Below are 24534 nucleotides of genomic sequence, written 5' to 3' on the forward strand. Positions count from 1 at the left end.
CCTGTTCTTAGCATCATGAGTTAGCACCTTCCCCTTTCTCTCAAGTCACCCTGACTAGAGTCTCCCTGGCACCTCTGCTTCAAATCTGACTTGAGTCTTTTTAGCTCAGGGCATCCCCAATTCAAAGTTTACCCCATTACTTTAAAGCTAATGAAATTTGGGATCAGGAGAAGGGAAAGCGGAACGAAACGATGGAGGAGGTGGGGAAGGAACCAGGATGCAAAAAAAGGCGTGTGGCATCGGAACCTTATGATCTCGAGACTGACTTGCAGTTGAATTGAAATGCCCTTGTTCAAAACCCAACTTGGAGTTGCTCTCATCAGGTGGCGTTAGGCCAGCCGCACTTTTCTAGACCACAGTTCTTCCATCCATAAAATGGGGCTAAAAGCCTTGGACCTAACCCAACATGGCTGCTTCACCAGGTTGCTGAGAGAATATGAAATTTACATCTATATGACACAAAAAAAACCCTAATTCCAGATTGCCCAAAGCTTTATGACAAGGCTCAGTTATTACTATGAGACAGGGAGACACTACCAGGTTGGGGAGGAAACATTAGAAGGAATAGGGGGGGGGGACGTTAATAGCATCCTCCTCTAAAACAGCGCTTTTCAAACTTGGCCACTTTAAGATGTGTGGACTTCAACTCCCAGAATTCTGGGAGTTGAAGTCCATACGTCTTAAAAAGGTCAAGTTTGGGGGAGAAAAAAAAACTAATCTAGAAGATGGGGGAAAGCGCCAAATGCATTCTATCTATAACACTTTTGCTGTTTCCCTACAGTGAATGGTCAGAATGGACGACCAAGCCTGCTGCTTTGAAGCCTACAGTTCTGGGTTGGCAAGGGTGGAAAGAAGCCAGGTTTTCCCCACAGCCCACCCCACGGACTATCTCCACCGGTGGCTTCTTGGTATTGAACTGTGGCATGAGAACTTGTGCTGGGAATTTGCCGGGGCAAAGGTGGAGGGCCCTGGAACTGAGGAGAAACATGACGGCTCCTGGCTCCAACAAGCCAGCCACCAATTCTCTGTGCCGCTGGGACGGACTCTCCCTCCTTCCCTCCCTCCCTCCCTCCCTCTGTCTCCTCTCTCTCACACACACACACGGTGTTTCATTTTATTTTTTAAGTTTTATTTTTTCAATGCAATATTATAAATATTATATTTACAAATATCTATACACAGAGAGAGAGAGACACCCCCGCACTCCAGCCTCTCCATTAATGGGGAGTGTACAGTATTAACTATGAGGGAGCCAATCCCCTCCCTATCTCATCCCAGTAGTGGGCCAGGTGGAGGGAGGAGAAGCACCAGAGCCAGAGTAGTTCCATTCTTTGCACTCCATAATCTAGGAATCGACGGGATTGGGGAGGTTGTTAGTATTTCGGACGACGAGTGGACTCCTCCTTCCTAGCTACAATCACTTTCTTTGGACGTGGCGGGTGCTCTGTTTTCCTGGCCTAACCGCGTATTTTGAAGTCCAGGGGTGGACCAGGCAACCAGATGTCCTCTGAGAATTCGCAAATCTTTGGAAAGATGGTCCTTTTTTTCTTGTCTTCTTCCTTATCGGGGCTTTCCGGCTGCAAGGGTGCCCTCTTTCCAAACTCTTTTTGCTCAGCTTTGGAGCTGCTTCCATCTCCTTCTCACACCAAAGTGGAGTCTCCTTTTTGATCCCTTGGGTCTTGACTGGTGCCTCGCCTGGGCTTGTGCTTGGTTAGTGCTCTCAATCCTGACTTAACTCCTGTTCATCTGTTACGGCTCTTACATTACTTGCTTGGTACTCAGGGTTTGCATTTCTTCCTTTGCCTTTCCAGACGCAGTCCACTGACTTCTAGTCCAGACACAAGCATCGGCTATTCGAGTTAGGCCTTGGGCAGGAAATTCCCAGTGGATTGTGCCTTGTTCTCTCACCACTGTTCTTTGTTTTCTATGTTTACTACAGTCCCCTAGGTGATCATGACCTGTAGCTTTGTCTTAACATTTCTTATATCCAAATGACTAGGTTAGAACGGGCCCATCAACATCTTCCTCTGATGCTGTGGTGCTTTATTTTGGTATGAAAAGCTTGGCACTTTCACAAACGTTTTGGACAACACCACCCCTCAACCTCAGTATGCAGGACCGGCAGTTTAGGGAATATGGGAGTAATCGTCCAAAACTAGAACTATAAAATGCCAGCCTTTATTTGGTCTTCTTCATGCAAATCGTTTGCCTTGTCTCGGCGCTGTTTAGATTTTCATATCAGTTCCTACAATGTTCAATCCCACGGTTATGGTAACAATTTACAGTAGCCGGATCTTAGTGCTTAGTTATGTAGATTACATAATTCCCATTAATTCCCATTCTGTTTTGAATCCAAAGTTAACAAGAAAGAACATCCGTTCTGCACTTTGCCACACCAATTATCTCTTCTACCATTGAGAATCAGACATACTTAAGAGGCAATGGGCCCTTTCCCCAGCTATGTTTTCACTGGTTTCAAAGACTGTTCAATTCCTGTCTGTGCTTCTTTTGGAGGAACTAGCCCCCTTTGCTTTAACCAACATCCCTCCAAAACTGTCTGCTTTTGGGATCGACTTTTTACTCAGAAGACTCTGATGCCCTTTGTGTATTGCAGTCTTGGGCTCTTTAGAGATGCATCCCTGTATGCCAGAGCCTTCAATATTTAGAGAAGAAAGTCTCCATGGGACCTGCCTGTGTTTGGACTCCCTCTGCTTCCACTTCTCCTACAACTAGGAGAGCTGATTTGCAGGAAAACGGAAATGCCCAACAGTATCACAGCTCCCCAGGCCAGGACTGTTCCTTTATGCTCAGGGCACAGAAACTTCACTGCACAGAACTGAAGGGCGGGGATCCATGTACATATGTAACCATTTTTATATGCAGCATGAAGCGCTTATAAAGTTCCAAGATCTTCCCTTGATGAGAGCCATAAGAGGAACTGTTCTAGTTGCTGTTACAATGCTCGGGCAACTTAAAAAGGATTTCTGAAAATGCCTACAGAGGACATGCAGAGATGTAGCCGACCTTATGCACTGGGATGCCAGGAGTTTGCGGTGCTGGTGACCTCTTGCCTTGACATTCAGATGCTGCTGCCCACGGAGTGGGAACATTTGGAGAAAAATCTAGCCTAGAATACTTTGCCCAGCATTCACCTCTCCACATAGGCTGAAAGTAACCAGTGCTCGGCTCAGGCGATAAGAAGGTTGTGTTTACACAGGCATCCTAATAAGCAGGAAGGACCAGCCTCTTTCCTTCAACCTAGTGAATATCTACAGGTCTTTTTTTAACCTTGCATGATCCTTCCCTCAGTTATTGCCTACTGGGTTTTTGACTATGGCCTCCCAGGTCCTTCCTTTTGCCTCCTCTTTCAACTGCACCTTAGGATCAGAAACCTCTAGTTGAGGGATCATTTTCTTGTCCCTTCTGATCAGAGTTCTCACCTTTCTCCCTAGAACCAGGGGTAGGCAACCTTGGCTCTTTTATGACTCGTGGACTTCAACTCCCAGAATTCCTGAGCCAGCATGGCTCAGCTTGGAAACCTTTCCCTTTCCCCTCAGCATTGCTGGCTCAGGAATTCTGGGAGTTGAAGTCCACGAGTCATAAAAGAGCCAAGGTTGCCTACCCCTGCCCCAGAACATCTCTCTGAAGCCCCCTGGACCTAGTGGTTGAAAATGTTTCTCTGCCTCAAAACTGACCTGTTCTTAGTAGGTCTGAAATGAGATCACACTTCCAACAGGAACTCACCAGCCATAATATGTACGTTTTGTTACTTCCATTCTTGCAGAGATAATCTGTCAGTATGATACAGCACTAGACTTGGTTTGCTGCCAGAAACTTGATTGTAGATGTACGGTGAGTCTATAGCTGAGGTTGCTTGGTTTAAAATCCTGAAAAACTGGGGAGATCAGAAGACAGTTTAACTAAGGTTTACTGAATGCAGTGTTGAATCATAAGCAATAGAAACTCTGGATTCAGGACCCCACTTGAGACCAGGGTTTTAAGGGCTGATTTGCTGCATTCTTTACCCATTGTTAATCCGAATAGACCTCAATCCTAGTGAAGGACCACAGACCATAGCTGATTAAATATTGGGTCTATAAGGGACTGGTAGGAACTCATATTATGCTGTGGTTGAGTAGATCGGTGGAGAAATATGGCCAAGATATACAGGGCTACCTTTGTAAAAGGGTTCCAGAATCTAATCTGGTTTAGTTTATTGGAATTCCCATTCTCTGTCTTTGCTGAAAGAGAAGAAATGAGGTTCTAGATGGAAAAATGTAGCCGAGATGTGATACATGAGGTATTCTGCAAACACAAATGGGCTTTATTGAATTTTCAGGAATTTGGGGAAGTGTGAGTTCAGAATAATGCTGACGACAATTTGGGAGCAGTTTAGGGCCTAAACTGCATTCAGGATTCTCAGAAGAGACAGCAGGAACAAATGCCATGATGGCTAAACCAGTTTCCTTATAGTATGGATGTATTCTTAATCCAACCTATTATGAGAGCTTTTATGTGAGAAGAAAACTGAAGATGGCCTGTTGGAAAATGAATGTACAGAGGATTTGGATGTTGCTTTTGAGGAGGGTGGGGCAGGGCAAAGCCTCATAATTTGTTTCTGGACCGGAGACAAGCAATCAACCTCTTCTTGCAGGAAACAGAAACCCAGGAATGGATAATCATTAGCATATGGAATGGACTAGCTCCATGGGCCTCCCTGGCCTCAATCCTGCTTCCCTCCACATCTCAGTGGAGTAGATAAGGAGTTTGTTCTCCTAGTATGGAAGAAGAAACTCTGTTGTTGTACATAACTTGAATTGGGGGAGAACTTTCTGTTTCAAAGAGCAAAGTTTACCATTATAGAAGGAAAGTCCTTAAGGAACAAAATGAACTATCTTTTCTCTCCCCCCTCATGCTCTGTCCACCTTTGGGGTTAATTAATGCACCATATCCAAATGTATGGAACTGATTAAAAGTCTCCCAACAATCTTTGGCGTGTGCTGTGTTGTATTTAATCCTGCGTTAGGATTATGGATCTTTTTATTCGGTAGAAGAGAAAATTTTTTGACTGCCTTTTAGATATTTTCTGCTGCTACTGCTATTCCCAGATGTTCAGTTCATATCAGTAGGCACTGCAAAGCACCCTCAGATTTCTCAGGAGCAAAACATGGAAATGACATGCTGACTCACAAGCAAGTTTACTCATTGATGGGGCTCTGGGGAACCCTCCAAGGTCAGGTTTTTGCCTTCACGAAGTGGCAGCCAGTTGATGGGGAAAGGCTGTTGCCAGATTAAATAACAGCCTTCCATAAAGAATACCATATTATCAATGTACCTCAATGGAGCCACTGGAAAAGAGCCTGTCTTGCTGGAACACATAATTCCTGTTCATACATGTCATGGGACATGGGGAAATAAGTCCTTTTGAATGAATATAGTTTTCTATGACCAACATGGCTTAATGGCAGACAGTAATGCAACGTGCTAAGGTCCAGTTAACCAACATTTTGGGGTTGGTGTTTGGAATTTTGAGAAAATGAGGCTGCTTTGCTGGAGAAAATTCTTACTTTACAAAAAGGACTGCGACAAATTTATCAATCTCTTAAAAAGTGAGATGGATTTAAAGCTACAACTTCAGTGATTCCTATAATCCTTGTTTATGAGTAGTCATGCTGGTGCTGTGGGAAACTTTTGTGAGGATTACTGCTAAGCTGTAACTGCTTTGTCCTGGCCTCATTTCCTAATAGCTTAGGAAATTATTGCCATGTTTGGCCCACTAAAATAGAAATAAAAATTTAGGATTTGCATTTACAGTTTATAATGATGTTGAAATTGGCAAATTGTAGTAAACCTGCTTTCTTCACAACAGAATTCGCTCCATCATTGCAATGACAGTAAATCTTCATAGTTAAATGCTATTAAAGTAAATGCTTTGAAGTTTCATCCATAGTTGTTCTAAACTTGGGACATAAGTGATGTGTGTATTCAGGCTGTTGTGCAGTACTGTCTGTTGCATGGGAAGGTTAGTTTGAAAGAATCAAAAGCCAGCTGTTCTAGCATCACTTCTAACTGACAAAAGATAAAGGTAAGGTGTAGAAGGTTGGTGCACATAGATAAGGTATTGCAAGAAAAGTCAGTGAAAGAAAACTGCATGGACTTTATTTCATGCATTGTGTCAAGCCATGGCTTGCTTGCCCACAATTGTTCGAATAAAATTGGGTGCTTGGCTGCCTTTCAGGAATGTCTAGTTCTGCCCATTCTATAGTATTGGCTTCCAAAAATAAGTCCGGTCCCTCAATAACTGCTATTCTATAAATTATGTTTTTATTAAAAGTCAAAATTGCTGGCTTAACACAAAATACTACGATGGAATTCAAGTTATGCAATTCTGCATAGAAACGTAAATAATTGTGAGATCCTGTGGTTAGTGTGGGTAAATTCGTAAATTAACTAAAAACTGCTGGAGAGTGATTTAGTATCTCAAAAAGTAATTTAAAGATAATTGGCAGTTTGCTTTTGACTGCCTTCTCCACGGTTCTTCAAACGATACCACCAAAATTAATTTCGACCGGCAACGTTGAGAGGGCTGCGTTAGCCAAGTAAGCGTTTTAAAATTGCCCTTAGTAAAAATGGCAACTGCAAAGTATCGCGCGCAGTATCTTCCTAGTATTAGTTACTTCAATCTCGGGAATTCCGAGATCGACACAGGTCCAATCGCCTTTCCTGCCAGTACTTCCCTGAAGCGGTACGAAGCAGATCAATAAATGAACAGGCGTCCACGTTTTTCACGGTGTTTATTTTTTTTTTAAAAAAAAAAAATATATGCCGTAAGAGGAAAAGAACTATCGCCTCGTTGTTTCTGCCCGGCGCAGACAAGGGCAAGGATTCGTGTAAAATGCATTCATCCAATCACAGAACGGTGTCCCGCCGTTCGTTCGATTTCCCGCGCCACCGGCCAACCAATAGGGAGCCGTCTGCGTCATGACGCCGTCGCCGTAGGCCACATTCAACATGGTGCTCGCTCCGCTCTCTTCCGTCACGTTTGCCACACCTATCCGGCCGGTCGGAAGCGGGTGGGTGGAGCCATGAAGGAGCCGGGAGAGGGAAATAAGGTGTCTCCCTTTCTCGTTTCCGGGCTGGCGGAGGAGCGGCGGAGGTGCGGGTGGCGATGGCGGAGCGGGGGCTGCCCGCGCTGGAGGCCCAGAGGCGGCAGGTAGAGGGAGAAGGGCCGGGCCAGCCCGGGAGGAAGCGACCGCTGGGAGCGGGTGAGAAGTGGTAAGTGCAAAAAAAAAAAAAAGGGGGGGGGGCGGCGGCGGAGGGAGGTGTCCCGGGGAAGTATAACCGGGCGGAGAGCTTGCTCGAGTTTTGGGTCCCGGGGGTTGAGCCTCGAGCGTACCCGCTTCGTTTCCAGCGGGCTCACCCGCTCCAAGCCTCGGTGAAACTCTCCTTGATTCAGGGGGGCCGTTCCCCTCCACCAGGGGTCGGCAACCTCGGCTCTTTTATGACTCGTGGACTTCAACTCCCAGAATTCCTGAGCCAGCTATGCTGGCTCAAGAATTCTGGGAGTTGAAGTCCACGAGTCATAAAAGAGCCGAGGTTGCCGACCCCTGCCCTCCACGGACGCCCCTTGGAGCCGATGCGAGCGCTGGTATTTTTGTGCCTCCTTTTATTCCGCCGCCGCCGCCGCCGCCGCACCCCGTGGCTGCTGCAGGTTGCTTTTCCAGGTGGTCTTCCAGATGCGCCTTCACGCCCAGCTTGAGGAAGTACGGTAGTTCCCGTATAAAAGGCGCCTTTTGCTTTAACCACCAGTTTTATCCTCGTTAAGTGTGTGGGAAAAGTTCCCTTTGGCTGAATGCGATGGGATTTACTCCTCGTGTTAAGTATATATATATAGGGCTGGGCTAATTAGCCGTAGGCTTTATGCGCTTTCAATTAACTGGGCTGAGGCGAACTTGAATGAGGTTTACTTTAGGAGTAGGATGAATTATGTACCATTTTTCCTTGGCCTTTGGTGCTTTTCTGGGTTTTTTTAAAGCTGAAGCACCTTCTCAAAAAAAAATCACATTATTTAGATTCTGTTCCCTTTTCCTTATACTTCTAATACTTTTCCTAATTATCCCTTGTTGGGATGGTTAAGGGCTGCTCGGCATTTTATGTATTCTCAGGGTAGGTGTAGAACTTGTGGCTCTAAGCAACCTTAACTCTTGTAAGCTGCATAACTTTCTGAAGGCGTGTCTTTCCGAATTAGCAGAGTTTGGTTATTTCTCCCCTTTTCCCTTTCGTGCAATGGTCTATCATGATGAATAGATACTTTATAATTTGTGTGCTTTGAAAATAGATTTCTTCTCTATAATCATAAAATGTTTGTTCCTTCTTTTATCTGTCAAGGGAAGGAAACAAGCAGGATTAAAAACCAACATGTCATTCCTATAAAGGAGGCTAGTTTCCTCTATACAGGAGGACTTGACTGTTTTGGTCACTTCCTCTTCTCCTAGAAATCTTGTACTTTTTACCACTTAAACTAGCAGGATTTCAAGCTAATGGGTAGCTTTGAGTGACATGGACTAGTGCATGGCCGACCTGATTATTATTATTTTTTTAAATAATTTTTCTTAAATTTATTTTATAGTTTTTAGATTCTGCCCAAATTAAAAAACAGGGCTGGTTATAATAAGTTAATTTTAAAAAACAACAACTATCAACCTTCTCCTAACATCAGCAACATTTAACTAGGGTTGAAGTCTTGGTGAAATAAAACTATCTTCAGTGCTCTTTTGATATCATGGACAGGGCTTTATGAACCTCTGTAGGTTAGAGCTTCCAAAATATGGTCACTGCCACAGAACATGTCCCTCTGACTTCAAATAAGGATTGGGACTCTTAACAGACCTTCCTGATATCCTTTCGCGAAATGGATAGATTCATTTTTGGCAAGGCTATGGTATTTCCCAGCTGCACCATATAGAGCGTTGTAGGTGACTAATAGCGCTTTGAATTGGGTGTAGAGGTCTACTGAAATCCAGCACAATGCCAGCCTGTTTCAGAGAAGAATGAATTGTCATGGGCACACTCTGTGGCTCCTATGTTAAATTATTTGCTTATGTGTCTTTTTTTTGAGAATATTGCAGCTTAATGGAATAACCCTTGCTTTGCATGCTGAGGTAGATGTTATAGTTGATATACTACTAATACAAGGTGAAGTCCTATGCTTCTAAATGAAGTTTGTTTCACTGGGGATGTATCTCACTTTGGAGGCAAAACTGCATGCCATTTCTGCTTTCTTTCTCCCTTACTTGTGATTATCCTTAAGTGTTGTTGTTAGTTGCGAAGTCGTGTCCGACCCATCGTGACCGCATGGACAATGTTCCTCCAGGCCTTCCTGTCCTCTATCATCTTCTGGAGTCCATTTAAGCTCACACCTACTGCTTCAGTGACTCCATCCAGCCACCTCATTCTCTGTCGTCCCCTTCTTCTATTGCCCTCGATCTTTCCCAGCATTAGGCTCTTCTCCAGTGAGTCCTTCCTGCTCATTAGGTGGCCAAAGCATTTGAGTTTTAGCTTCAGGATCTGGCCTTCTAAAGAGCAGTCAGAGTTGATCTCCTCTAGGACTGACCGGTTTGATTGCCTTGCAGTCCAAGGGACTCGCAGGAGTCTTCTTCAGCACCATAGTTCAAAGGCCTTAAGTAGTGTTTGTCTAAGAAAGTGACTTTGGTTTCACTCTTCCTCAGCTATCAGACTTCTTATTTTGTGAAGCAAGTTGAGCTCACAATAGGAATAATTTCAGTTGTTCTTGTATCCTGATGGATGGGCTTTAGAGTGATGTTGTTTGAATCTTCTCTTACATGCTGACTAGCATGCTTGCTATGTCTGGAGTGAGACAAACAGGAAGCAGCAACCCAGTAATAGAATAGAAACCTCCTCTATTGTGTTATTATAGAAGAAACATACACATTTATATCTTAAAAAGTAAAGGTTCCCCCGCACATGTGTGCTATTTGATTCCAACTCTAGGGGCCGGTGCTCATCTCCGTTTCAAAGCTGAAGAGCCAGCGCTTGTCCGAGGACGTCTCCGTGGTCATGTGGCTGGCATGACTAGACGCCAAAGGTGCACGGAACACTGTTACCTTCCCACCGTAGTGGTCCCTATTTTTCTACTTGCATTTTTACGTGCTTTCGAACTGCTAGGTTGGCAGAAGCTGGGACGAGTAACAGGCGCTCACTCTGTTACGTGGCACTCGGGAATCGACCCGCCAGACTGCCGACCTTCTGATCGACAAGCTCAGCGTCCTAACCCACTGAGCCACCGCGTCCCTATTTATATCTTACACCCTTATAATCAGATTGCAGGCTTAGCCTATGTATCTTTATTGTACTTAGAAAGCACTCCTTCTAAATTCTCTGGATCTTGCTTCTAAATAAATGTGTCTAGATTGTAGCCTGCTGAAAAAAAAATAATGCATGAAGAAAAACAAGGGACAGGTAATGAGTAACAAATGCACTTTCAAGAAAGCTACCATAGTTTGGTGTAGTGGTTAAGGCATCAGGCTAGAAACTTTATGTACAAAGCCAGCTGGGTGACTTTGGGCCAGTCATTCTCTGAGAAGCAGGCAATGGCAAGCCACTTCTGAAATCTTCCAAAGATCTGCAGGGAGTTGATCAGGCAGTTTCCAGGAGTCATTACTGAATTGAAAGTGTGTGCGCACGTGTGTATGTGTGTGCGCGCACACACACACACAGCACTTTCAACATCAGCTTCAGCCTTAAGCTTTTTAGTTTTTAAAACTTTGTGGTCATATATCCAATTATTATTGTTGTTAGTTATCCCACCTGCGAGTCCCTTGGACTGCAAGGCGATCAAACCGGTCAGTCCTAGAGGAGATCAGCCCTGACTGCTCTTTAGAAGGCCAGATCCTGAAGCTAAAACTCAAATACTTTGGCCACCTAATGAGAAGGAAGGACTCACTGGAAAAGAGCCTAATGCTGGGAAAGATTGAGGGCAAGAGAAGAAGGGGACGACAGAGAATGAGGTGGCTGGATGGAGTCACTGAAGCAGTAGGCGTGAGCTTAAATGGACTCCCAGAAGATGGTAGAGGACAGGAAGGCCTGGAGGAATGTTGTCCATGGAGTCGCAATGGGTCGGACACGACTTCGCAACTAACAATAACAAAAGCCCATCTTTTGTTTGTATAACTCAAGGGAGCAAACATACATAATATTCTTTATTTCCCCAGAACATTCACCCTGTGAGGAGGGTTGGGCTGAGAGAGGGACTGTCCCAAAGCCACCCAGCTGGTTTTCATATGCAAGGCAGGACTAGAATTCAGTGTCACAATCTTCTAGATCAGACATGTTTATGTTTATGTTTATTGGACTTATATACCGCCCTTCTCCCGTAGGACTCAGGGCGGTTCACATGTCAAAATCGTGACGTCATGTGATGTTGCATGATGTATCGGAACTTTTTCCCATTGCCGGCAATGGGATGGGCGCGGTTTCTCCATGACGCTCCGGCCCGTGGGCCGGCAGTTTGACACCCCTGTTCTAGATCTTAGCCACTAACACCCATTGGCGTGCCTTAACATCCTGTGGCCCTCCAGGTGCTCCCAGTATTCCTTAGTGACACTATTAGCCGCAGCTGCTGGGAGCAGTGCATCTATAAATGGTCATTTTTTAATTACAATTCCTGTCCATCAATCAAGCTACAGGTAGACCTTGATCTATAACTATACAACAAATATTGTATTGTTGTTAGTTGCGAAGTCGTGTCTGACCCATTGCGACCCCATGGACCACGTTCCTCCAGGCCTTCCTGTCCTCTACCATCAAAAAGCTATTTACCAGTCAGTTTTACACCATGCTTTCTTTTTAATCAATCTCTACATTACTTGGTATGCCAATAGGAGCTTGTTAGGCTACTGGAAAAGAGGCAGGTAGATCTGGTAGATTTCTCTTTGCCTTTCATTGTAGCCAATGGCAGTGGCTCACACTGAGATTGCCTATTCTTTTTTACAGACTTTGGCAGCTGTTACTCTATTTTCCCAAGTCAGACCAAGGGAAAGTTCTTTTTACAGCCTGCCTGGCTTGATCTGATCATGTTGTGGCACAATGCCACACTATAATATTGTGTTGAGAATGGAATGCTTTCCCCTTTCAGTGGACTAGTCGACAGCTAGGAAGAATGAGGATTATGGTTTGCTGCTGAGCAGAAAATTCAAACTGACTTGTCTAAACAATTGACACTGGGAAGTGGAAAATAAGCAGATAACTTAAGAGGGCCAAGATTTTAACCACTTATAAATGGAAGGTTCTCCAAGGATTCCTAAGTGTTTCATGTGTATTTGTCTGCACTTTTATCTATTGTGGCTGACTGAAGGGTTAGTAAACTACAGCAGAAGGACAGTGACTGGCTTGGCAAGTTCACAGCTAACAGTAGAGATCTGAATTAGAAATGATTGGTGGCATAAATTCCAGTTCGGAAAATAATGAGATTATTAACAAACAACATGGTTTTATGTTATTCCCTGTTCACCTGAGCCTTCCTAATTGAATACCATGGAAGGGAATGAGAGACACCAGCTGGAACCATCTCTGTCATGTAAGATATCACAGGGGATAGAACAAATTATCACATTGCGTTACTAGGAAGCCCTTGAGAAGATTCTTGACATTTGTAAGTTTATTCCAGTTATCTTAACAACCTGAAACTTTAGAGAATATTTAGGAATCTTGGGAATTTGCTTATAAGGATTGCAAACAGAATTTTACCATTCTTTGGCCTAATTCAGGGGTAGGCAACCTTGGCTCTTTTATGACTCATGGACTTCAACTCCCAGAATTCCTGAGCCAGCTTGGCTGGCTCAGGAATTCTGGGAGTTGAAGTCCATGAGTCATAAAAGAGCCGAGGTTGCCTACCCCTGGCCTAATTGGATGCATACAGCCAGCCAGTCTGAGGCCTGGACTTCTTATAATCCTCTTTGTGATTGGGAATGAAAGGCGAATTGCTGGCTGCTCCTGATTGCGTGTTAGAGCGTGGTCTTCAATTACATTTGAGCTGTCTGCTTCCTTGCTCAGGTATTTGCTGGAGAATCATTGGTACAAGCAGTGGAAAGTTTATGTGGAATCTGGAGATCAGAATTCAAATGCTTTCCCTGGTCGGATCAACAACGCTGAACTCTTCGAAGGTATGGTTTCCTCTGCCTTATTTCTTTTATTTGAGGCTGCTTCTCTGCTTGTCAGATAAATTCCCATATCTCTTCATCTGGAGGATATAATAATAATAATGATGATGATGATGATGTTGATGATGATGTTGGAAGGGACCTTGGAGGTCATCTAGTCTAACCCCCTGCTCAGGTAGGAAACCCTATACCATTTCAGGCAAATGGCTGGCCAGTCTCTTCTTAAAAACTTCTAGTGTTGGAGCATTCACAGCTTCTGGAGGCAGGTTGTTCCACTGATTAATTGTTCTAACTGTCAGGAAGTTTCTCCTTAGTTCTAGGTTGCTTCTCTCCTTGATTAGTTTCCATCCGTTGCTTCTTGTCCTGCTTTCAGGTGCTTTGGAGAATAGCTTGGCTCACTCTTCTTTGTGGCAGCCCCTGAGATATTGGAACACTGCTATCATGTCCCCCCTCGTCCTTCTCTTCATTAAACTAGACATACCCAATTCCAGCACCCGTTCCCTATATGTTTAAACTAATCATTTAATTTTTCTCTCTTCCTTCCTCTAGAAAGCTCCAGATTGCATATATTTGATCATTGCAATAAACCAATAAAATGTTGGGTTAATAAAAAGTAACGTTGGGTTTGTTCACTGCACTTCAGCAGAGATTACCTAATATGGTTTGCTGAATAAGACACAAGTTCATATGGCATGCTAAAACCAACATAAGGCAGATAAGGTAATTAGTACAATGTGTGAATCTCAAAAATTATAGGCCCAACTTCACATAGCATATTTCCCAGATAATGTAGAATTTGGATCTGGCTTTCTGCAGTATTTCAACACTAATTGCTACATTATACTGGCTTTATGAGAAGGGGCCTTCTATGGAAGCTGAGAAATATTTCCACGTTAAGCACTTGCAGTTACTAAGAAGCTTGGCTCCTTTCCACGAATGCCAAAATTGCTGAGGCCCCAGTTGCTCATAAGCTATGGGCCTCTTTAAAGAGGGTGAGTCCTCCATGATTTTAGCCTGTCTTCCTTCTTTCTCCCTCCAGATTTGGAGTCTTACCGGTTGAAGGATAAGCTGGTAGAACACGAAGAGTACATTCTGGTGCCTGAGGAAGTGTGGGACAAGTTGGTGAGCTGGTACGGCATTGAACATGGCCAGCCAGCCATTGAACGAAAGGTGAGAAAGTTGCAGTTGAGAAGCAGAGTTTTTCCTTCGGAATTTGGGTGCCCTGCAGCGTTTTCCATTGCAGTTAATAGAAAAGGTGGCCGGAGAACCAAGACTCTTCCAACTCCCTGTGTGAGTGGAAGACTTTTTTTCCTAGAAGTAGAATTTAATAATACTTAATTTATATGTTACTTTTTTTTAGCAATTTCCCCCCCAGCATTACCTACCTCTTGCTAATGGTAAACTGGAGGGGTTGAGAGAATGGGGAGTGGCTTATAATTTGTAATGAAAATAAAATTTATGGGGGGTTATTAGTCCATGGGTGCCATTCTTGCCATTGAATGCTCCTTGTAAAGCCCATATACTGATGGCCATCCTGCTAGGTTCTTGCTAGTGTTACAGTTTTTTCTCTTTTTTTTTACATGGTTCCCCTGAAGAATTGTTTGTTCTGCTGATAAATAAGGGCCATTCAAGCTTTATGGATGGGATTAGCTTTTCCCTTTTGAATCTCTGTTCAGAGAGAATTGAGCGATAAGTTTCTACCAACACTGATTTCCCCCATTTCTGCTAAGGATATTCTGTCCCTTATTTGATTCTTCATTTTGATTCTTCCTTCCCAGGTGGTAGACCTTCCTAGCATGCAGAAAGTGGAGGTTTACTTAGTGGAGCTATACCTCTGTCAGCACAGCGATGTAGACAGCCCTGTGGCAGCTCAATTTAGCCGGATGGATATCATTGGTAAGATTTCAGGAACTCTGAATTCAGCTGGGAGGGAAAAATGGAGGGAAAAACAGTGGGTATTTATTTATTTATTTAATTTATTTAATTTATTTATTTTATTTATTTTATTTATTTTATTTATTTTATTTATTTATTTATTTTAATTCCATTTATATCCCGACCTTCTCCGAAGACTCAGGGCGGCTTACAAGCTTAGCAGTAGCCTTCATTCTATGTATATGCCTGCTTGTTAGGGCTTTCACACACACCCCAAGCGGCATTATTACAAAGTCAGCTTAATTGCCCCCAACAATCTGGGTCCTCATTTTACCTACCTGGGAAGGATGGAAGGCTGAGTCAACCTTGAGCCTGGTGGGATGCGAACCTGCACTAATTGCAGGCAGCTGGTGTTACTTAAGGAAGCATCAGCCCACTGCTCCACCAAGGCTCATTATTTGCCCCAAGGAGTCATTTTCTCTTTGTCCTCTTGTTTCCTGCCCCTTAGATACAGTGCTAAAAGAAGCCCGGCATCAGTTTTCAGTTCCAGCAGAAGATGAATCAAGACTCTGGGTGAAAAATGCTGATGGCTCCTATGAGAGGTTACGAAACTTGCAGATGACTGTGCTGGATGCCTGCCTAAGTTCAGGGCAGGTAACGCTGCTGTCACCAGGTTGAGGCTGGCCTGTATTTAAAAAAAGAGAGGCAGAATTGGTTTTGTGCCAACGTTTGTGTCTGGCATATTTATATAAATTGGTTTCCCCCCAGCCTGTTGCTCCTCAACTGTGTTTGATTGTTACAATCAACAATGAGCAGGCTGGCTGAAGGTGGAGCCATCTGGAAGATAGCAGTTCGAACTGGATTTGAGATTATCAGTTCCAAAGACTGGATTTGAGATAATCAGACAGAGTCCCTGGAGAGGGACTGCAAGTTTAGACTACAGTAGAGTACACTTATCTAAATAACAAAGCTGATTTAAGGGAACAGGAGTATTTATTAGATAGAAGCCATTCTTTGTATCTCCTACACAACTGGCGTACTTGGGTCTAGATCCAATAATTACTTTTTTTGGAGGGGAAAAGCCAACATACTTTAATACTAGGTAAATTTTAATAAGGAGACCTATTAGTTATGTGATTAGGACTCTTCCTTGAAATCTCTTTTGGAAGATCTCAAAAAAACATGTGTTGAGGGAGGATATTGGAAGACATGCAGAATGTTTCCCCCCCTTTGTTGTTGTTGTTGTTGTTAGCTGCGAAGTCGTGTCCGACCCATTGCGACCCTATGGACAACGTTCCTCCAGGCCTTCCTGTCCTCTACCATCTTCTGGAGTCCATTTAAGCTCATGCCTACTGCTTCAGTGACTCCATCCAGCCACCTCATTCTTTGTCGTCCCCTTCTTCTATTGCCCTCGATCTTTCCCAGCATTAGGCTCTTCTACAGTGAGTCCTTCCTTTTCATTAGGTGGCCAAAGTATTTGAGTTTTAGCTTCAGGATCTGGCCTTCTAAAGAGCAGTCAGGATTGATCTCCTCTAGGACTGACCGGTTTGATCGCCTTGCAGTCCAAGGGACTCGCAGGAGTCTTCTCCAGCACCATAGTTCAAAGGCCTCAATTCTTTGGCGCTCAGCCTTTCTTATGGTCCAACTTTCGCTGCCATACATTGCAACTGGGAAGACCATAGCCTTGACTATACGCACTTTTGTTGACAGGGTGATGTCTCTGCTTTTTAGTGTGCTGTCTAGATTTGTCATGGCTTTCCTCCCGAGGAGCAAGCGTCTTTTAATTTCTTGGCTACAGTCTCCTTCTGCAGTGATCTTGGAGCCCAGGAAAATAAAATCTGTCATTACTTCCATTTCTTCCCCATCTATTTGCCAGGAATTGAGAGGTCCAGATGCCATGATCTTGGTTTTCTTAATGTTAAGTTTCAACCCAAGTTTTGCACTCTCCTTCTTCACCCACAACAAGAGGCTCTTTAGTTCTTCTTCACTTTCTGCCATTAGAGTGGTATCATCTGCGTATCTTAGGTTGTTGATATTTCTTCCGGCAATCTTAATTCCAACTTTTGATTCATCTAGCCCTGCCTTTCTCATGATGTGCTCTGCATATAAGTTAAATAGGCAGGGCGACAGTATACAGCCTTACCGGACTCCTTTCCCAATTTTGAACCAATCAGTGGTTCCGTGTCCAGTTCTCACTGTTGCTTCTTGACCCGCATATAGGTTTCTCAAGAGACAAATAAGATGGTCTGGTACTCCCATCTCTTTAAGAACTTGCCACAGTTTGTTATGATCCACACAATTAAAGGCTTTAGCATAGTCAATGAAGCAGAAGTAGATGTTTTTCTGGAACTCCCTAGCTTTTCCATGATCCAGCGTATGTTGGCAATTTGATCTCTAGTTGCTCTGCCTCTTCGAAATCCTGCCTGTACTTCTGGTAGTTCTCGATCCACATACTGCTGAAGTCTAGCTTGTAGGATTTTAAGCATGACTTTACTAGCATGAGAAATGAGTGCAATGGTGCGATAGTTTGAACATTCTTTGGCACTGCCTTTCTTTGGAATGGGAATGTAAACTGATCTTTTCCAATCCTGTGACCACTGTTGAGTTTTCCAAATTTGCTGGCAAATTGAGTGTAGCACTTTTACTGCACTGTCTTTTAAGATTTTGAATAGCTCAGCTGGAATACTGTCACCTCCACTAGCTTTGTTGTTGCTCAGCTTTTCTAAGGCCCACTTCACGTCACATTCTAGGATGTCTGGCTCAAGGTCAGTGACCACCTCATTGTGATTAGCAGGGACATTAAGCTCATTCTTGTATAGTTCTTCTGTATAATTTTGCCACCTCTTCTTAATCTCTTCTGCCTCTGTTAGGTCCCTGCCATTTTGGTCCTTTATCATGCCCATTTTTGCATTAAACGTTCCCTTCATCTTTCCAATTTTCTTGAAGAGATCTCTGGTCCTCCCTATTCTATTGTTTTCTTCTATTTCTTTGCACTGTTCATTTAAGAAGGCATTCTTATCTCTTCTACCTATTCTCTGGAATTCTGCATTCAATCGGGCATATCTATGTTTTTCTCCCTTGCCTTTCGCTTCCCTCCTTTCCTCAGCTATTTGCAAAGCTTCCTCAGACAGCCATTTTGCTTTCTTGCATTTCTTTTTCTTTGGGATGGTTTTGGTTGCTACCTGTTGTACAATGTTGCGAACCTCTGTCCATAGTTCTTCAGGCACTCTGTCTATCAGATCTAATTCCTTAAATCTATTTGTCACCTCTACTGTATATTCAACAGGGATATGATTTAATTCATACCTGAGTGGCCTAGTGCTTTTCCCTACTTTCTTCAGTTTAAGCCTAAACTTTGCAAGGAGAAGCTCATGGTCTGAGCCACAGTCAGCTCCTGGTCTTGTTTTTACTGACTGTATAGAGCTTCTCCATCTTTGGCTGCAGAGCATATAGTCAATCTGATTTCTGTGTTGACCGTCTGGTGATGTCCATGTGTAGAGCCGTCTCTTGGGTTGTTGGAAAAGAGTGTTTGCTATGACCATCGTATTCTCTTGACAAAATTCTATCAGCCTGTGCCCTGCTTCATTTTGTACTCCAAGGCCAAAGTTGCCTGTTATTCCGGTTATCTTTTGGCTTCCTACTTTAGCATTCCAATCCCCCATGATGATAAAGACATCATTTTTTGGTGTTAGTTCTATAAGGTGCTGTAGAGCTTTGTAGAACCGGTCAATTTCATCCTCTTCAGCACTGGTGGTTGGGGCATAGACTTGGACTACTGTGATATTGAATGGTTTGCCTTGGATTCGAACTGAGATCATTCTGTCATTTTGAGGATTGTATCCCAGTATTGCTTTTCCTACTCTTTTATTGACTATGAAGGCTACTCCATTTCTTCTGAGGGATTCTTGCCCGCAGTAGTATACCTGATGGTCATCTGAATTAAATTCACCCATTCCTGTCCATTTTAGTTCGCTGATACCTAAGATGTCGATGTTCAGTCTTGTCATCTCTTGTTTGACCACGTCCAGCTTTCCTTGATTCATGGATCTTACATTCCAGGTTCCTATGGAGAAAAAATCTTTACAGCATCGGACTTTCCTTTCACCACCAGACATATCCACAGCTGAGCGTCCTTTCGGCTTTGGCCCAGTCGCTTCATTCTTTCTGGCGCTACTAGTACTAGCCCTCTGCTCTTCCCCAGTAGCATATTGGACGCCTTCCGACCTGAGGGGCTCATCTTCCAGCATCATATCGTTTTGCCTTTTGGTACTGTCCATAGGGTTTTCATGGCAAAGATACTGGAGTGGATTGCCATTTCCTTCTCCAGTGGATCACGTTTTGTCAGAACTCTTTGCTATGACCTGTCCGTCTTGGGTGGCCCTGCACGGCATAGCTCATAGCTTCATTGAATTACGCAAGCCCCTTCGCCACGACAAGGCAGTAATCCATGAAGGGGTTCCCCCCCTTAGGGAACCTTTAAGCTTTTCAGACATCCATCTTAACAAGGAAAAGAACTGGGCAGCTGGTATAATTTTAAGCCTTCTGTATTTCTTGATGTCACACATTTGAGGTGTGGTCCAAAACCTTTTCTAGCTCAGATCTTTGCTTACTTTTAACACTGAAGTAAATGCATGATTGAGATCATATTTGGAAAATGGGGAGGTAGCACTTTGGCCACCGTTAGGTGTTTATGAATGCTCCAGGAACATAAGAGTGTGTGCTCCCTCAGAGGCTATGATAAAATACTGTTTTGTGTTTTTTTTGTTGGAAACAGCTATATCCCTTATTGCAATTTCTGCAGGGAGATTACTCACCTATTGCTTCAAAAATTCAATTTCCATGGAAGTCATCAAGTCAAAATAGAAAAAAAAAGATGGAAAAATAGATGGAATGTATTGTGTGTGTTTGTGTGTTTGTGTTTGTAGGTTCACATAGCAGGCTTTTCCCTAGTTGCTGAATAGTCATTTTTTGGGGTTCACATAACATATTAAACAATAAATGAATTACTATAAGTAGGCTGGGTTCCCACCGTATCCCAAACAAAAACAGCAACACAAAATTAAAAAGACGCCACAGGTTCATGGCCAGTTGCCCAGCCATACACTAGTTAATGTAGCCCAGGCTTTTTTTTTTACTTTTATTGTGCCTCTCTTGACCTTTTCCTCCTTGCACCTGTTCCCTTCAGATGGTGATAATGGAGATCAGGAGTAAAGATGGTACTTGGCCCAGTTCCAGACCACATATCATGTGAGTATCTAACATTTACTGCATATTAGCATTTCCACAGTTCTGAAGTGTACCTGCATTCCCTGTCTAGGGTGGGTTTACTTTCAAAATGGGATAGCATTCCAGTTCCTAGCTTGCCTGAGCTTTGGGCGGCATGGTTGTCTTATGATTTTGTTCTGCTCCGACAGGAACCAGGCTGTGGGTTTCATCTCCTCTTTTCTCACTTTACCTGCATTTACCGGTCTCACTTTACCTGCATTTTCCAGGAAGAATTCCCTTGATGAGGAAGAGCGGTACCGGGGCCAGCCAGGCATTTGTGGCCTTACCAACCTGGGGAACACGTGCTTCATGAACTCTGCTCTGCAAGTAAGAAATATGAGCGGTCTTTTGGTGCCAAACTCTGGGTACTGTGATGACTTGCCACCAAGCAGAATGAAAACTTTGCTGACACATTCTGCCTTGTTATATTAGGTGTGTTGCCAGTGTTGTTATATGTCTACCTGCATATGACGAGGGCAGTTCGGAAATAAAGCTCCGTTTGGTTACCGGTGACAGACACCCGTAGATACAGAACTTTTTTATTTTTATTTATTTATTTTATTTTTTTTAATTCCATTTATATCCCGCCCTTCTCCGAAGACTCAGGGCGGCTTACAAGCTTAGCAGTAGCCTTCATTCTATGTATATGCCTGCTTATTAGGGCTTTCACACACACCCCAAGCGGCATTATTACAAAGTCAGCTTAATTGCCCCCAACAATCTGGGTCCTCATTTTACCTACCTCGGAAGGATGGAAGGCTGAGTCAACCTTGAGCCTGGTGGGACTCGAACCTGCACTAATTGCAGGCAGCTGGTGTTAATTAAGGAGGCATTAGCCCACTGCTCCACCAAGGCTCAGTTGTATTATTCACATTAGAAAACTACGACGTTACACTACTTTTTAACATAATCACCCTTCAAACTGAGGCACTTGTCATAACGTCTCGGAAGGTTTGAAATTCCTTCTGCACAAAAACCTCCCGCCTGGGAATGAAGCCAGCCTGTAACGGCATCGTGAAGCACATAGTCATCGAAGCGGTGCAACGCAAGCCACTGTTTCATTTTTTTAAAAAAAAAAACTGGTTCATTTTCAGTTGATCCAGCGGACGAGTCAACTGCGCCACAACCTCCTTCTCACTGACTACTGAACTACCGCGCACAGTGCCATAGGACAGGCGTCGCTATCCCCATTTCTCGCGCATGCTCAAACGGAGGCTTATTTCCAAATTGCCCTCGTACTAATGGGTTATGCATTTTGGCAGTGCCTGCTGGAATGCCTATTTAGGGTAGCTGTTTGCGTGGTAGAGGAATTAACCCATCTTGGCTGGCGGTTTCTTAACACTCACCAATCCCTGGATGCTTCCAAAAGAGAAAAAGGCCACTCTTTTCTGAGAAGGGCACATATATATTTATGTGTGTTATCTATTATGATAAATCTCAAATTTGTAAAAAGTACAGTATTCTTGACAGTAGCTTTTGCTTGAACTGAGAATTCAATCGTCTGGAAAGCTATGATGATATTACCAGCCACTTCTTAGTGATAAGCCTGTGGTGGCATTTGATTGCCCAGCATCTCAGTCAAAAGAAAACAGATCTCTCCTACAGTACGGTAACATAATTCAATAAAGTCTGCTTGTATTAGTCTCTGTACAGTCTTAGCCTAATATCAACCCTAATAACACATCTTTGTATATATTTACTTTCCACTCCAAAGTACCACCCTGTAACCAATTTTCATTTCTGTCCCGTACGTACCAGTGAGGAACGATGTCTTTCCCACCCTTTACAGCAAGGAAGCTATAGATTTTTCCTGCCCACTGCAGCATTTATAATAATAATAAAGTTGGAAGGGACCTTGGAGGTCATCTAGTCCAACCCCTTGCTCAGGCAGGAAATCCTATACCATTTCAGACAAATGGCTGTCCAGTCTCTTCTTAAAAACTTTCAGTGTTGGAGCATTCACAATTTCTGGAGGCAGGTTGTTCCACTGGTTAATTGTTCCAACTGTCAGGAAATTTCTCCTTAGTTCTAGGTTGCTTCTCTCCTTGACTAGTTTCCATCCATTGCTTCTTGTCCTGCCTTCAGGCACTTTGGATAATAGCTTGCCTCCCTCTTCTTTGTGGCAAACCCTGAGATATTGGAACACTGCTATCATGTCACCCCTAGTCCTTCTCTTCATTAAACTCCATATACCCAATTTCAGCAACCGTTCCTTGTATGTTTTAGCCTCCAGTGTCCTAATTATCTTTGTTGCTCTTCTCTGTACTCTTTCTAGAGTCTCAACATCTTTTTTACATCGTGACCAAAACTGGATGCAGTATTCCAAGTGTGGCCTTACCAAGGCATTGTAAAGTGGTATTAATAGTTCACGTGATCTTGATTCTATCCCTCTGTTAACGCAGCCTAGCACTGTGTTGGCTTTTTTGGCAGCTGCAGCACACTGCTGGCTCATATTTAAGTGATTGTCCACTAGGACTCCAAGATCCCTCTCACAGCTGCTACTATTGAGCAAGGTACCACCTATAGTATACCTGTGCATTGTTGGTTGTTTTTTTTCCCCCTAAATGTAAAACTTACTTTTTTCACCCATGAATTTCATTTTGTTAGATAGTGCCTAGTGTTCAAGTCTGTCAAGATCCTTCTGTATCTTAAGCCTATCTTCTGGAGTGTTGGCTATTCCTGCCAGCTTGGTGTTGTCAGCAGATTTAATGAGTTCCCTATCTATCCCCTCATCCAAATCATTGATGAAGATGTGGAAGAGCACTGGGCCCTGAACAGAGTCCTTTGGTACCCCACTACACATGTCCCCCCATGTAGATGCAGTTCCATTGAGGACCGTATGCTGAGTGTGGCCGGTTAGCCAGCTACGAATCCATCTGGTGGTGATGCTGTCTAACCTACATTTTTCTATCTTATCAAGTAGTAGGTTTTGGTCTACTTTATCAAATCCCTTATTGAAGTCCAATATATCCGCAGCACTCCTTTAGTCCACTAATTTTGTCACCTGGTCAAAGAATATAAGATTTGTGTCTGGCATGATCTGTTTTTGACAAACCCATGTTGGCTTTTGGTAATGACTTTGCCTCTAGGTGTTCGCTGATTCGTTTCTTGATTATCTTTTCCAAGATCTTCCCAGGTATTGAGATCAGGCTGATAGATCTGTAGTTTCCTGGATCTATTTTCCCCCCTTTTTTGAAGATAGGAACTACATCAGCTCTTTTCCAGACCTCTGGTAGTTCCCCAGTGCTCCAGGATCTTTGAAAGATATAGTCCAGTGGTTCTGAGATCACACCTGCTAGTTTCTTTAGAACCTTGGGGTGTAATCCATCTGGTCCTGGTGATTTGAACTCATCTAGGGAGGACAGGTGCTCACTTACCATTTTCTTGCCTATTTTAACTTGTGTTTCTAATTTGTTTTTTACGGTACTGTTTTTGATAGGTTGGACTGTTTTTTCCCTTTGTGTAAATACGGATGCAAAAACTGAATTAAGTAGTTCTGCTTTCTCCCTCTTGCTTGTCACCTTCTTGCCACTTTCTCCCACTAATGGACCAATCATTTCCTTAACTTTTTTCTTGTTTTTTACATGTTGAAAGAAGCTTTTTTTGTTATTTTTGACTTTTGTTGCAATCCTTAGTTCATTTTGACCCTTAGCTTTCCTCACTTCATCTTTTCAGGCTTGGACTATTTGCTGATATTCTGCCTTAGTTATGTGCCTCTCTTTCCACTTTTTATACTTGTCCTTTTTGTCTTTCAATTTATCAGAGTGTTCTTTATGCAGCCATGCTGGTTTCTTTTGAGAGCTATTATTTTTCTTCTTTGTTGGTATTGTGCTAGACTGGGTTTTTATAATCTCACTTTTCAAAATTTCCCACTCTTCTTGAGTTGTTTTCCCCTTGAGGATTCTCATCCATGGAATTCTTCCCAAGCTGTCTCTAAGTTTATTAAAATTAGCTCTTTTAAAGTCCAAGACTCTAGTTTGACTGTATTCTATTGCTTGTGCTTTTGTAATGTTATTAAGTCCAATATGGCTGATCCCCTAGTTCCCTTCTCAACTTTTTGGGAGACTTAAGTTGTCTTCTAGGTTTATCAGGAATCTGTTTGATCTTCTACTTGGTGCAGAGTTTGTCTCCCAGTTGATGTTAGGGTAATTAAAGTCCCCATTAAGTTCATCTATTACCTCTGGTTGGTTGGTTGGTCTATAGCATACACCTATGG

General features: G+C 43.3%; 2 protein-coding genes across 4 annotated transcripts in view; both read left to right on the top strand.

The window, feature by feature from the left end:
• CDK16 (cyclin dependent kinase 16) overlaps positions 1 to 3497 on the top strand; it is a 75258-nt gene extending 71761 nt beyond the window's left edge. For all 3 annotated transcript variants that reach the window (XM_083354013.1, XM_083354014.1, XM_083354015.1), the window contains one exon: positions 782 to 3497. In XM_083354013.1, coding sequence (XP_083210139.1) covers positions 782 to 819 — 38 coding nt within the window. In that variant the 3' untranslated portion in view covers positions 820 to 3497. The remainder of the gene's footprint in view (positions 1 to 781) is intronic.
• A 3542-nt stretch (positions 3498 to 7039) lies between these two features.
• Positions 7040 to 24534, top strand: part of USP11 (ubiquitin specific peptidase 11) — a 34812-nt gene continuing 17317 nt past the window's right edge. Inside the window, exons 1-7 of the mRNA XM_083353689.1 lie at positions 7040 to 7275; positions 13072 to 13181; positions 14218 to 14348; positions 14957 to 15074; positions 15562 to 15707; positions 20239 to 20300; positions 20546 to 20645. Coding sequence (XP_083209815.1) covers positions 7169 to 7275; positions 13072 to 13181; positions 14218 to 14348; positions 14957 to 15074; positions 15562 to 15707; positions 20239 to 20300; positions 20546 to 20645 — 774 coding nt within the window. The 5' untranslated portion in view covers positions 7040 to 7168. The remainder of the gene's footprint in view (positions 7276 to 13071; positions 13182 to 14217; positions 14349 to 14956; positions 15075 to 15561; positions 15708 to 20238; positions 20301 to 20545; positions 20646 to 24534) is intronic.

Source organism: Vipera ursinii, assembly GCF_947247035.1.
Source record: "Vipera ursinii genome assembly, chromosome: 2".
In the NCBI taxonomy this organism is placed as follows: Eukaryota; Metazoa; Chordata; class Lepidosauria; order Squamata; family Viperidae; genus Vipera; species Vipera ursinii.